Here is a 14,427-nt window from a genome sequence, read left to right as displayed (position 1 = left end):
AGACATAATGATGAGCAAAAGAAACAAGACAAAGAATACATACTGTATAATTTTATTTATATTAATTTTAAAAAATGAGTGTAACTGATCTGTATGACAGAAGTGAAAATAGTATTTAATAGTTATCTCTGGGTTTAGGGAGGATGGAGGCAACAAAAGACTAGAAAAAATCATGAGGGAGTCTCCTGGGATCCTGGAAATATTCTGTGTTGTGGTTTGTGTGGCAAACATGCATACATTGATTGTACACTCGTTGATTATATACTTTAGGTATGTAGACTTATGTGCTGTATACCTTAGGGGAAAAAACATTAACTATGGAAAGATTATATTCCATCTAACTTCAGGAAGATAAGAAGACTAACTTGTATCTTTTTTGTAGTAGTAGTTACCATAGCTACACAAACTATAACCAGATTATAAAATATAACTTGAAAGCTAAGCCAAAAGATAAAAACAAATAGCTTTTGAGCAGCCATAGTGTGTTTCACAGAGAAGATGCCATTGGCTGACACTCAAACATTTTAATCAGTGATCTGTGTATTTTTATTTGGTACTTATACCCAGTAAGGTTATGTGGCCCCTAAGCAGTTAGCATATTAAATGAGACATATTAACTGTTTGGGTCATGCATTTATTCTAACCTCTTCTGTAAGGGCAACTTTGCTGTTGCTGTATGTAGTCCACGTGTTTTCATATGTCATTTTAGCTGTGGAACTTTTTCTTCAAATTTTGAATAAAATGTTATGTGTAAGTTCATTGTCTCATGTATAAATAACAGTTAAAAGTAAAACTTGTGATTGTAGCAAAGGCAAGGGTATATTAGCCGTGCCTCTCATTTGGCACTTTTGCTCCTATCCTATAAAGAAACTTATATTTGAATATTAAGTAACATGCTTTAAATCACTCCACTGGTGTATGTTAATAATAGGCCAGTACATGTGTTCCAGTGTGGCAGAGACCGTTTAGGTGCTCACCAGACTTGTTTTTTGTTTGTTGTTTCTTCACTCTGGGACTATAGCTAGACTACATTTCTCAGCCTCTCTCCGATTAGCTGTGGCCATGTGTCTGAGTTCTAACCAAGAGAACATGGGTGAAAGTGATGTATGCCGCTTTCAAACTGGCACCACACAACCTCCCATGAGTTGTTCTTTGTTCTTTCTCTCTTCTCTGGTGTAGCTGTTGGATGGGGAAGATGTAGTGGAGGCTGGAAGAAGACTGGATCCTGAATACTCCACTGGACCATACATGGGAAATAAACTTCTGTTTTGTGCAACCAAATCATTGCTAAGATTTGGGTGTTTGTTATAGTAGCTAGTATTACTTTACTAATATACCAAGTTTGTTTGACTGTTAAACTTGTGCTCATTATCCCAGTATACCAGGGACTTTTCTAATAGGAGGATTAGAAGGTCTCAATAGGTCATAAAGATAGTTTCTTCTTCCTAGCTCTACTCCTCTCCTCAAATAAAGGGGAAAGTATTATAAATGTTTACTTTGTTTAATTAAGTCAGCTTTGGCAATTTAGGAATTAATTCACCTAGCTTCTTAAACTAGCTAAAGACACAAAGGATTATCACTGAATCAGTGAGTAGGAAGAATTAGATCAGAAGACCTTTCTGATATTCTTCCAGCCCTACCTAAAGTTCAAAATATGAATGTATTACTTATATGAGGAGAAAAGATCCAAAAGAATAAAGATTTGTTCTTTTGCAAAATAATTTCAGTAAAGTAACTAAATCTGTGCAGTGGAACATATTTTCTGTTCTCCCAACCTATAATCATAAATAATAACTTAGAAGAAAATTAAAATGCTCTTGAGACTTTTTGCTGTAATAATCATTTTAGAGATTGGCAATGAGAGGAAAGGGTTGGGTTAATTTAGAAGTCCTTAGGAAAGACCAGGTCTCAGATTTATAGTTACAGAGTTTTATAGTCTTAGTACCATCTCATCATCAAACTCACTTTATATTTTCTACTCTTAAATCTTCTATTTATATTAATTAAATATGAAGAAGAGTTATAAATTAGATGTGGAAATTCACTGTAAGTTTAAAAAGGGCTTGATCTTGTCATTCATATACAATGTTTTATAATGAGACTGATTTCATAAGCCAGAGATTTGTGACATTTTATGTTCTATTCCTAATGCGTATGTTTACTTTGTAAGCCTTAAATTAATGGTCCAAAAAGACATCTCTAAATACATGTATAACTGCAGCTGTAAAATTAATGTAAAATTTAAAGAATGTGATTATTTGGATTTATGATTACTTTTGTTCTAAAGAAGAATATTTTATTGAGTCCAACCAATTATAGTAAAAATAGTATACCTCACCTACCCAGCTGTCCATTAACTTATCTAATATTTTTGGTTCCCCAATTCAGAATAGCTAATTTAGATAATTATATTGATTATCAGTTTTGAACCACTCTTTTTTGAAATCAGAAGTTGAAGGAGATAATGTTCAAGAGTTGAAGCAAATGTGGAGACTGTAGCAATTACAAAAGTATTCTATGGGAACCATGAAGCAATAAGTAAGAAGTGACACCCTCAATTTTTTAAAAATACTTTAGTTTTTTAGAGCAGTATTAGGCTGACAGAAAAATTGAGGAGAAAGTATAAAGAATTTTTATATACCTGCTACTCCCTCCCCATAGCCTCCTCCTATCAACATCTCACACCAGAAATTTATTAAAATGGATGAAACTACATTGACACATCATTATCACCCAAAGTCCGTGGTTCCATTATGCTTTACTCTAGGTGTTGTACATTTTGTGAGTTTTGACAAATGTACAGACATACCTCAGACACATTGTGGGTTTGGTTCCAGACCACTGCAATACAGTAAATATTGCAATAAAGTGAGTAGCACAATAAAGTGAGCCACATGAACTTTCTGGTTTCCCAGTGCACATAAAAGTTATGTTTACACTATGCTGTAGTCTATTAAGTGTGCAACAATGTGTTAAAAATGTACATACCTAAAAATACTTTATTGTTAAAAATGCTAATGATCATCTGAGCCTTTAGCAAGTCATAGTCTCTTTGTTGGTGGAGAGTCTTGCCTTGGTTTTGGTGGCTGCTGACTGATCAGGGTGTGGGTGCTGAAGGTTGAGGGTGGCTGTGGCAATTTCTTAAAATAAGACAACAGTGAAGTTTGCTTCATGTATTGACTCTTCCTTTCATGAAAGATTTCTCTGTAGCATGCAGTGCTGTTTGATAGCATTTTACCCACAGTAGAACTTCTTTCAAAATTAGAGTCAGCTCTCTCAAACTCTGCCTCTGCTTTGTCAAGTAAATTTCTGTAATAGACTTCCATCCCAAGAAACCACTTTCTTTGCTCATTCATAAGAAGCAGCTCCTCGTCTGTTAATGTTTTATCATGAGATTGCAGCAATTCAGTCACATCTTCAGGCTCCATTTCTAATTCTAGTTCTCTTGCTATTCCCACCACATCTGCACTGATTTCCTCCACTGAAGTCTTAAAATCCTCAAAGACATCAATGAGGACTGGAATCAGCTTCTTGCAGACTCCTACTAATGTTGATATTTTGACTTCCTCCTACGAATCTTGAATGCTCTGAATGGCATCTAGAATGCTGAATCCTTTCCAGAAGTCTTTGAGTTCACTTTGCTTAGATCTATCAGAGGAATCACTATGTAAGGCAGCTATGGCTTTACGAAATGTGTTTCTTAAAAGTCAAAATGACTCCTTGATCCGTGGGCTGCAGAGTGGATGTTATGTTAACATGAAAACAACATTCATCTTTATGTATATCTCTGCATCAGAGCTCTTGGGTGATGAGCAGCAATATTTGGAAAGGAGGTTTTTTTTTTTCTGAGCAGATCTCAACAGTGGGCTTAAAATATTTAGTAACCCATGCTATAAACAGATGTGCAGTCATCCAGGCTTTGTTGTTCCATTGATACAGCACAGGCAGAGTAGATTTAGCATAATTCTTAAGGGCCATAGGATTTTCAAAATGGTAAATGAGCACTGGCTTCAACTTAAAGTCACCAGCTGCATTAGCCCCTAACAAGAGAATCTGCTTGTCCTTTGAAGCTTTGAAGCCAGCCATTGACTTCTCTCTAGCTGTGAACATCCTGGATGGCATTTTCTTCCCATAGAAGGCTGTTATATGTACACCGAAAATCTATTATTCAGTGTGTCCACCTTCATCAACTATCTTAGCTACATCTTCTGGGTAAGTTGTGCTTCTGTATCATCACTTTTCCTTCTTACACTTTTATGTTATGGAGATGGTTTCTTTCTTTAAACCTCATTAACCAACCTCTGCTAGCTTCAAACTTTTCTTCTGCAACTTCCTCACCTCTCCCAGCCTTCATAGAATTGAAGAAAGTTAGGGCTTTGCTCTGGGTTAGGCTTTGGCTTAAGGGAATGTTGTAGCTGTTTTGATTTTCTGTCCAGACCACTAAAACTTTCTCTGTATCAGCAGCAAGGCTGTTTTGCTTTCTTATCGTTTGTGTGTTTATTGGAGTAGCACTTATAATCTCCTGTAAGAACTTTTTCTTTGGCTTTATGACTTGGCTAGCTGTTTGGTACAAGAGGCCTAGCTTTGGCCTATCTCGGCTTTTGACATGCCTTCCTCACTAAATTTAATTATTTCTAGCTTTTGATTTAAAGTAAAAGACATGCAACTCTTCCTTTCGCTTAGAGGTCATTGTAGGATTATTAATTGGCCTATTTTTGATATTGTTGTGAATAGAGAGGCCCAAGGGGAGGGAGAAAGATGGGGGAACAGCAATTAGAACACAAAACATTTATTAAGTTTGGGGTCATATGGGTTTGTGATGCCCTAAAGCAATTACAATAGTAACATCAAAGATCACTGATCACAGATCACCATAACAGATATAATAATAATGAAAAAGTTTGAAATATTGTGAGAATTACCAAAATGTGACACAGAGACACAAAGTGAGCATGCGCTATTGGAAAAAATGGTTCCGATAGACTTGTTTGATATAGGATTGCCATGAGCCTTCAGTTTGTAAGAAGTGCTCAATGAAATGAGGTATGCCTGTAGTTGGAATCATACAGTATGCAGCCTATTCAGATTCACTCCTCTCACTTAGTAATGTGCTTTTAAGTTTCTTGCATGTCTTCTCATGGCTTGATAGCTCATGTCTTTCTAGCACTAAGTAATATTCTGTTGTTTTGATGTACAAAGTTTATTTATCCATTCATTGACTGAAAGATATATTGGATGCTTCCAAGTTTTGGCAATTACAAATAAAGTTGCTGTAAACATTCATTTGGAGGTTTTTGTGTGGACCTAAATTTTCAACTCATTTGGGTAAACACCAAGGAGTGTAATTGTTGTGTTGTACATTAAGTGTATGTTTAGTTTTGTAAGAAATAGACATGTAGTGTATATTTTTATTTTAACTTGTGATTCCCTACTGATATATGATGTGGAATATCTTTTTGTATGTTTGTCATTTGAATATTTTCTTTGGTGAGGAGTCTCTAGTTTTTTTGCCCATTTTAAAATTTATATCATTGATTTTTGCTCTGATTTTTATTTCTTCTTCTCCTTATTTTTTTATAATTTGCTTTTCTTTTTCTAGTATCCTGAGGTAGAAGTGTGAATTTTTGATTTTGGCCTTTTTTTAAACAATATATTTTTTAAATTTCAGAATATTATGGGGATATGAATGTTTTGGTTACATGGATCACTTTTGTATGCTGAGTCAGGGTTATAAGTGTGCCCATCACCCAGATAGTGTTTATTGTACCTGTTAGGTAAGTTTTCACTCCCCCCCCACCCCACTGCTTAATTTCCACTGAGTTTTATTTCTCTCTGTGCTTTCTTTTTTAAGATATACATTTAATAGTATAAATTTTCCTCTCAGCACAGCTTCCACTTCACTCCACAAATTTTGGTAAGTTGTATTTTCATTGTTAGTTAGTTCAAAATATTTTTAAGTTTTTCTTGAGATTTGTTTTTGGATCCATGTGTTACATAGAAGTGTGTTACTTAATATTTAAGTGTTTGAGAATTTTGCAGGTATCTTTATGTTACTGATTCCTAGTTTAATTCTAGTATGGTCTGAGAGCAGACATTGTATGATTTCTATTCTTTTAAATTCATTATGGTATGTTTTATGACCCAGAATATGATCTGTCTTGGTTAATATTCCACTGGGGCTTGGGAAGAATGTATATTCTGCTGTTGTTGAAAGAAGTAGTCTATAGATTTCAATTATATCCGGTTGACTGGGGTCTTTAGGTCAACTGTATTTCTCACTTGATCTATCCATTTCTGATAGAGGAGTGTTAAAGTCTCCAACTATAGTAGTAGGTTCATCTATTTCTCTTTGCAACTCTTATCAGTTTTTGCCTTACATCTCTTGACACTCTGTTCTGATGATTTACTGTGAGGTACATACACAATAAGAATTGTTAGTCTTCTTGGAGAATGGACTCCTTTTTCTTTATGTAATGACCTTCTCTATCCTTGATAATTTTTCTTTCTCTGAAGTCTGCTTTGTCTGAAATTAATATAGTGATTCTAGCTTTCTTTTGATTTGTGTTAGCATGGTATATGTTTCCCCATCCATTTAATTTTAATCTGTATGTGTCTTTTTACTTAAATGGGTATCTTGTAGACAAGATGTAATTAGATCTTGATTCACTCCGACAATCTCTGTCTTTCACTTGGTACATGTAGATAATTGATGTGTAAAGTGATTATTCATATAGTTGTGTTAATATCTATTAATACTGTATTTGTTCCTGTTTTCTATTCATAGCCTTTGTTCTTTTTCCCTATATTTGTGTTCCACTGTTTTTCTACCTTTTCTAGTTTTAATGGAGCATTTTATTTAATTCCATTTTTTTTCTTATTTCTTAGCATATTGATTATGCTTTTTGTTTACCTTTTAAATTTTTGCCTTTGAGTTTGCAAGATACATTTACAACTACTTCAGGTCCACTTTCAAATAACACTATATCATTTCACAGGTAGTGCAAGTGCTTTATAATAAAATATTCCTAATTCCTGCCTCTTGAACCCTCAATTTTTAGTGCTTACCTTTATCTGCCTTGGAAACAGTTGTTTGACTTCTCCATAGCAAAAGACATAATCAACAGAGTAAATAGACAACTTACAGAATGGGAAAAAATATTCACAAACTATGCATCTGACAAAGGACTAATATCTGGAATTTATAAGGAACTCAAATCAGCAAGAAAAAAACAACCCCATTAAAAAGTGGGTGAATGACATGAACAGACATTTTTCAAAAGAAGTTACACAAATGATCAAAAGAAATATGAAAAAATGTTCAGTATCACTAATCGTTAGGGAAATGCAAATCAAAACCACAGTGAGATACCACCTTACCCCTGTCAGAATGGCCATTATTAAAAAGTCAAAAAACATTAGATGTTGGTGTGGATGCTTATTACACTGTTGGTGGGGATGTAAATTAGTACAACCTCTGTGGAAAACAGTATGGAGATTTCTCTAAGAACTAAAAGCAGTTCTACCATTTGACCTAACAATCCCACTACTGTTGATCTACCCAAAGGAAAGTAAGTCATTATATCAAAAAGACACATGTACATATGTTTATCGCAGTACAGTTAGTTCACAATTGAAAAGATAGGGAATCAACCTAAGTGCTCATCAACTGATGAATGGATAAGGAAAATATGATGTGTGATGTATGCGTGTGCATGTGTGTGTGTATTTATATGTACCATTAAATGCTACTCAGCCATAAAAAGGAATGAAAATAATGTCTTTTGCTGCAACTTAGGTGGAACAGGAGGCCATTATTCTAAGCAAAGTAACTCAGGAATGGAAACTAATAGTGGGTGTTCTCACTGAGAAGTGGGAGCTAAGTTACAAGTAAGCAGGGGTATACAGAGTGGTACAGTAGACCTTAGAGATTTAGAATTGGGGAGAGTGGAAGAGGGATGAGGGGAGAAAAATTCCCTATTGGGTACAATGTACATTATTTGAGTGACAGGTACACTAAAAGCCCAGACTTCACCACTATACAATTTATCCATGTAACCAAAACCACTTATACCCCTAAATCTATTGAAATTTTAAAAAAGCAATAGTTTCTTGATTATTTATCAGATGTCCAATATTGATATTTATTTTAGGTTTTCAGAATATAATTTATTTTCCAAGTGTGTATTCATTAAAGAACATAAAAAACTTGTTGAGAGCATGTAGATATATTTTTTATGCTTCTTTAAAATTTGTTCTAAATTTTGATGCTAATGTTAAAAATAATTTTAAAAATCTGAAATGAACAGATAATAGTTTGTGCATATACTAAATTGACATTTCTGGGGGAAAAATACTCTAACAATTAAAGCAGTAGCTTTTGTCTTCTCCTTGTCCTTCTATTTCACATTGTTCTTTTCTTTTTTCCTTTTTTAAATATTCTATTCATATCCTTTAAGAAACAAAAAACTACTTGGTGTAGGGGAAACAACTTCCTGTAGTGTATTTGACTATTCCCCTGCCCCCTTTATGATCTGTATTTTGATGTGATCTTCATGATATCAGAGATAATGTTCAACTCAAATAGGTGCTTAGTGACTTTCTCAGTTCTATAATAGTCTGAAGTTTAGTACTTTTATTTTAGGTCTTTCTCACTTTTTATTAATTAATTCAACAAATGTTTATTCTGTGCTTGCCATTTGCTAAGTGTTGGGGATGACACTATGGAAAATGAAAACAGGCATGGAGATTATAGCCTATTGGTTAAAACAGGCACTGATTAATAATCTCACAGGGAAATGTACAATTACAACCACAGCTGTGATGGAGAGATACATGGGCCTGCAAAAGGCCTATAATAGGGAGATTTGACCTGGTCAGGGAGGTCAGGAAAGACTTCTCTGTGGCAGTAACATTTGAACTGAAATCTGAAGCATGGTTATTACAAGCGTAGGAAGATCTTGTATCTTCTAGGTACAGGGAGCAATATGAGCAAGAGCCCTGTGGTGGGAAGGAGAGTAACAAGTATGAAGGATTGAAAGGATTCAAGTGTGAAGACAGAGCCTGAAGGTGTAGGGTAGGTAGGGACGAGGCTATATTAAGGAATTTTTGTCTTGATTTTTAGGAGTAGTGTGAAGCCATTGAAAGGTTTTAAACAAGATGCAATAAATTTGTATTTTGAAAAGATGATTCTTTCTGTCCATAGTAGGAAAAATGGTTTGCAGGTGGGCATAGTAGATGTAGGTTGATGAAATTAGGATGGTGTTGTAATCCAGGTGAGAGATGATGGTAGATTGATTTAGGGGAGATGGGGAGAAGTAGATAAATTAAATAATACTTAGAGAGGAAATCTATGAGACTTGTGAGAGAGGTGGTTAACTAAGATTTGGGGCTTGTACAGCTGAATGGACACAGTGCCATTTATTAGACTAAGGAGCACTGGGCTGAGCACGGTGGCTCACGCCTGTAATCCTAGCACTCTGGGAGGCTGAGGTGGGAGGATTGTTTGAGCTCAGGAGTTTGAGACCAGCCTGAGCAGGAGCGAGACCCTGTCTCTACTAAGAAAATATAGAAAGAAATTAGCTGGAAAACTAAAAATATATATAGAAAAAATTAGCCGGGCGTGGTGGCGCATGCCTGTAGTCCCAGCTACTTGGGAGGCTGAGGCAGTAGGATCACTTGAGCCCAGGAGTTTGAGGTTGCTGTGAGCTAGGGTGACACCACTGCACACTAGTGTGGGCAACAGAGTGAGACTCTGTCTCAAAAAAAAAACAGAAAGAAAGAAAAAAGAATAAGGAGCACTGGAATAAGACAAGATTTTCAAAGAACGGTTGGTTATAGGTTAGGTTTTGTACATTTTGAATCTGAGTTAGCCAGAAAATGGTAAATTGAATATATGAGTATGTTGCTCAAAGGAGACAAGGTCTGAACTGGAAGTGTAAGTAGATGTGTTAATTGTGAATGATGTGCATGGTGAGAATGTGGACACAGGGTGCCAAGGACGCAGCTTTGAAAATCTCCAACATTTAGGGACTAGATAGAGAAGAATAACATCAAAGGAGACAGAGGAAGTGTGTTCAGAGATTAGGGGAGAACTATAAAGCTTTTTGTTTTGTTTTTTGATTCTTAAAGAAGTTGTTAATTACAGTATTAGGAGTCATCTGGGTTTTTGTTTGTTTTTGTGTGTATTTAAAAAGTTTTGTTATTTGAAAAAATCATTGATTCCAATACTTAACTTTAAAGAAAACCTTTGTTTGGCTCTTATTGACATATCTTTGTCTCATAAATGAGAAGCAGTTGTGTACGTGTCAGGTGTGCCTTTCATTTCTAATACTTGGTAGAAGGGAGATAGTTTTTGCCACAGGAAATGTTTCATCGGGAAGCAGATGTGCTCCAGTGATAGGAGATGGGGACGGGATGTTTTGGTATTAATTACTTAGCTTGGTGTAAACAAGCACTTTGTAATTTTGAAAGATATCTTCTTCAGGTTAATAGAAATGAACTCTATTTTTAAAGCTTTTTTATGAGTTGATCTTAGAAGTATGTACTGTCTTGGTCTAGTAACAGAATTCCAGAACTCTCTCATTAATTGTAGCATATGTCATGTGTTCTAATACAAAAGAGCGTATGTGGTATGTAGAAGAGAATTTTTGTATAGAAAAGATGTGTCATAAGATAGGAAATGGTGGCAGACTATTTGTAAACTGAGAACGCTCAAGTTTTACCTTTTCGTCTCTACTTACTTCCCTTAGTTGAAATAAATCTATAAAAACATTTCAATGAGAAACTGATATCCTATTTTAAACTTTAAAAAAGAATTTTAGCATTTAAACTGAATAATGCTAGTAGAATATCTAAGATTTAATGTCACAGCTGTGCTGTTTAAGCCTGAATTTCTTAGCTGTGTTCTATGGATCCTAGTTTGGAAAATGCTAATTTAAACAGGTCATAGAGTCCTAAGCTGGAAATTAAGATATATCTGTGTTCATGTCTTTTTGCTGTTAACTAAGTAATTATGGAAAAATCACTTCTTTCTGTCTTTTTTGGATTGTTTATAATATGAAAGACTTGGTTTAGTTGATCAGTGATGACTTGTCCAGTTATCTGTTCTGTAATTCTGACTGTGTAGATTAGTATTAAGGCTTTAATTTTTTGCTGTGGATAGATTTTAAATATGTATTTTGTATTAAATTTTTCATTTTCAAAGGTATAAAAACATGCTTATTATAAATTTTCATATATTACAGAAATTAATAATAAAGTGATAGCTCATAATTCTATCCTAAAAGAAAATAACAAAAGATTTTCTCTCAATGCATATTATTCTACTAGGTACATACTGACATATTAATGATCATCTTTAACAGAAGATCATGCTCTACTTTTTATGGTATGTCTTGCTTTTCTATTTTATTTTATATCTCTTGGGCCTCTATCCATATAAATTTATCTTAGTTTTTTTCCCATTATTATGAATGCAGTATATACTTACGGTTAAAAATTAAAATTAAAGGTCTAAGGTGATTTCTTTGCTGTACTCCCCATAGATAATCACTCTTAAAAGCTTGTGTTTCTTTGTAGCATATGCAAATATATGTGTGTCTCTTTATGTATGCATATATAGTATGATTTATTTAGTCACTTTTCTATCAATGGTCATTAACTTCTGCCTACTTTCTTTCCATTAAAAAAGTACTGCAGCCCTGGCATGAGGGCTCATGCCTGTAATCTCAGCACTTTGGGAAGCTGGATATGGCATGCTCGCTCGAGGCCAGGAGTTGGAGACCAGCTGAGGTGACATAGCGAGAACCTGTCTCTACAAAAAACTTTTAAAAGTTAGTAGTCTTGGTGGCACACACCTGTAGTCCCAGCTCCTTGGGAGGCTGAGGCAGGAGGATTGCTTGAGCACCAGGAGTGTGAGGTTGCAGTGAGCTGTGATGATGCCACTGTACTCTAGCCCAGGCAACAAAGTGAGATCCTGACCTAAAAAAAAAGTAATGATTTCTTTAAAAATCTTTTAATTATTATGAGTACATAGTAGTTGTTTATATATATAGAGAGAGTATATGTGATGTTGTTTTTTTTTTTTTTTTTTTTTTTTTTTTTATTTCAGCTCATCATGAGGGTACATAAGTTCAGGTTATATACATTGTCCATGTCCCGCCCATCCCCCTGAGTCAGAGCCTCAAGCGTGTCCATTCTCCAGACAGTGCGCCTGGCACTCACCATGTAGTCATACCTCCATCCCCTCCCTACCCCCCCACCACCCCGAGTCAGCACCTTCAAGCATGACCATTCCCCAGAGGGGGTGCAACACACTCATCATGTAGGCATACACCCATCCCCTCCCCCCACCCCCCATCTCAGTCTGATATCCAATTGGTATCCTTCCCCGATGTGCTTTTAGGTGATTATCAGGGAAACCAGTTTTCTGGTGAGTACATGTGATGCTTGGTTTTCCATTCTTTGGATACTTCACTTAATATAATGGGTTGAAATTCTCTACAGGAGAACCAAAGAGATGTCGTATCATCATTATTTCTTATAGCTCAGTAGTACTCCATGGTATACATATACCACAGTTTACTAATCCATTCGTGGATTGATGGGCACTTGGGTTGTTTCCACATCTTTGCGATTGTGAATTGTGCTGCTATAAACATTGGGGTACAGGTGTCTTTGTTATAGAATGACTTTTGTTCTTCTGGGTATATGCCCAACAATGGGATTGCTGGATCAAATGGTAGGTCTACTTGAATCTGTTTAAGGTACCTCCATATTGCTTTCCACAGGGGTTGCACTAGTTTGCATTCCCACCAGCAGTGTATGAGTGTTCCTGTCTCTCCACATCCACGCCAACATGTGTTGTTTTGGAATTTTTTGATAAAGGCCATTCTCACCGGAGTTAAGTGGTATCTCATTGTGGTTTTTATTTGCATTTCCCTGATGATTAGGGATGTTAAGCATTTTTTCATACGTTTTTTAGCCATTCTTATATCTTCTTTTGAAAAATTTCTATTCATGTCATTTGCCCATTTTTTGATAGGATTGCTTGATTTTTTTCTTGCTGATTTTCCTGAGTTCTAAATAGATTCTTCTCATCAGTCTTTTATCTGATGTGTAGTATGCCAAAATTTTTTCCCATTCTGTAGGCTGTCTGTTTATTTTCGTGACTGTTTCTTTGGCTGTGCAGAAGCTTTTCAATTTAATCAGGTCCCATTCGTTTATTTTTCTTGTTGCTGCGATTGCCTTAGGGGCTTTCTTCATAAATTCTTTGCCTAGACCAATGTCTGTAAGAGTCTTTCCTACATTTTCTTCTAGAATTCTAATCGTTTCCCATTTAAGGTTTAAATCTGTTATCCACCGTGATTTGATTTTTGTGAGAGGTGAAATCTGTGGGTCCTGTTTCAGTCTTCTACATGTGGCTATCCAGTTTTCCCAGCACCATTTATTGAATAGGGATTCTTGTCCCCAGAGTATGTTTTTGTCTGCTTTGTCAAAGATTAGATGGCTATATGAGGATGGTTTTATATTTGGGTTTTCTGTTCTGTTCCACTGGTCTGTGTGCCTGTCCTTGTGCCAATACCAGGCAGTTTTAAGAACCACAGCTTTGTAGTATAGTTTGAAGTCTGGCAAATCAATACCTCCCATTTTGTTTTTATTGCTTAAAATTGCTTTTGCTATACGGGGTCTTCTCTGATTCCATACAAAGTGTATAATTATTTTTTCTAAATCTGTGAAAAATCATGTTGGTAATTTAATAGGAATTGCATTGAATCTATAGATCACTTTGGGTAGTATAGACATTTTAACAAGGTTGATTCTTCCAATCCATGAGCATGGTATGGATTTCCACCTATTTACGTGTTCTGCAATTTCCTTCCTTAGTGTTTCATAGTTCTCTTTATAGAGGTCCTTTACCTCTTTAGTTAAATGTATTCCTAGATATTTTATATTCTTTGTTGTTATTTTCAAAGCTATTGAGTCCTTAATTTGGTTCTCCGATTGAATGTTATTGGCATATATGAATGCCTCTGATTTGTGTGTATTGATTTTGTAACCTGAGACTTTACTGAATTCATTAATTAATTCCAGGAGTCTCTTGGTTGAGTCCTTGGGGTTTTCTAGATACAACATCATGTCATCAGCGAAGAGTGAGAGTTTGATCTCTTCTGTCCCTATTTGGACACCCTTGATTCTGCTCTCTTGCCTGATTGCTCTCGCAAGGACTTCCAGTAGTATGTTGAAAAGTAATGGGGACAGTGGGCAGCCTTGTCTGGTTCCAGTTCAAAGTGGGAATGCTTTCAATTTTTCCCCATTCAGTATGATGTTGGCTGTGGGTTTGTCATATATGGCTTGTATCATTTTTAGGTAGGTCCCATTTATGCCTGTTTTGTTAAGTCTTCTTATCATAAAAGGGTGTTGAATTTT

General features: G+C 35.4%; 1 protein-coding gene across 3 annotated transcripts in view; it reads left to right on the top strand.

Moving 5' to 3' along the window:
* Positions 1-14,427, top strand: part of RASAL2 (RAS protein activator like 2) — a 358,050-nt gene that overhangs the window by 98,924 nt on the left and 244,699 nt on the right. Inside the window, exon 2 of one of the 3 annotated variants that reach the window (XM_045547283.1) lies at positions 11,329-11,386. The exons of the other annotated variants lie outside the window; for them this stretch is intronic. Coding sequence (XP_045403239.1) covers positions 11,347-11,386 — 40 coding nt within the window. The 5' untranslated portion in view covers positions 11,329-11,346. The remainder of the gene's footprint in view (positions 1-11,328; positions 11,387-14,427) is intronic. 3 annotated transcript variants of the gene reach the window in all.

This window comes from Lemur catta, chromosome 3 (genome assembly GCF_020740605.2).
Source record: "Lemur catta isolate mLemCat1 chromosome 3, mLemCat1.pri, whole genome shotgun sequence".
NCBI lineage: Eukaryota > Metazoa > Chordata > Mammalia > Primates > Lemuridae > Lemur > Lemur catta.
This window is presented reverse-complemented; position numbering and strand designations above follow the sequence as displayed.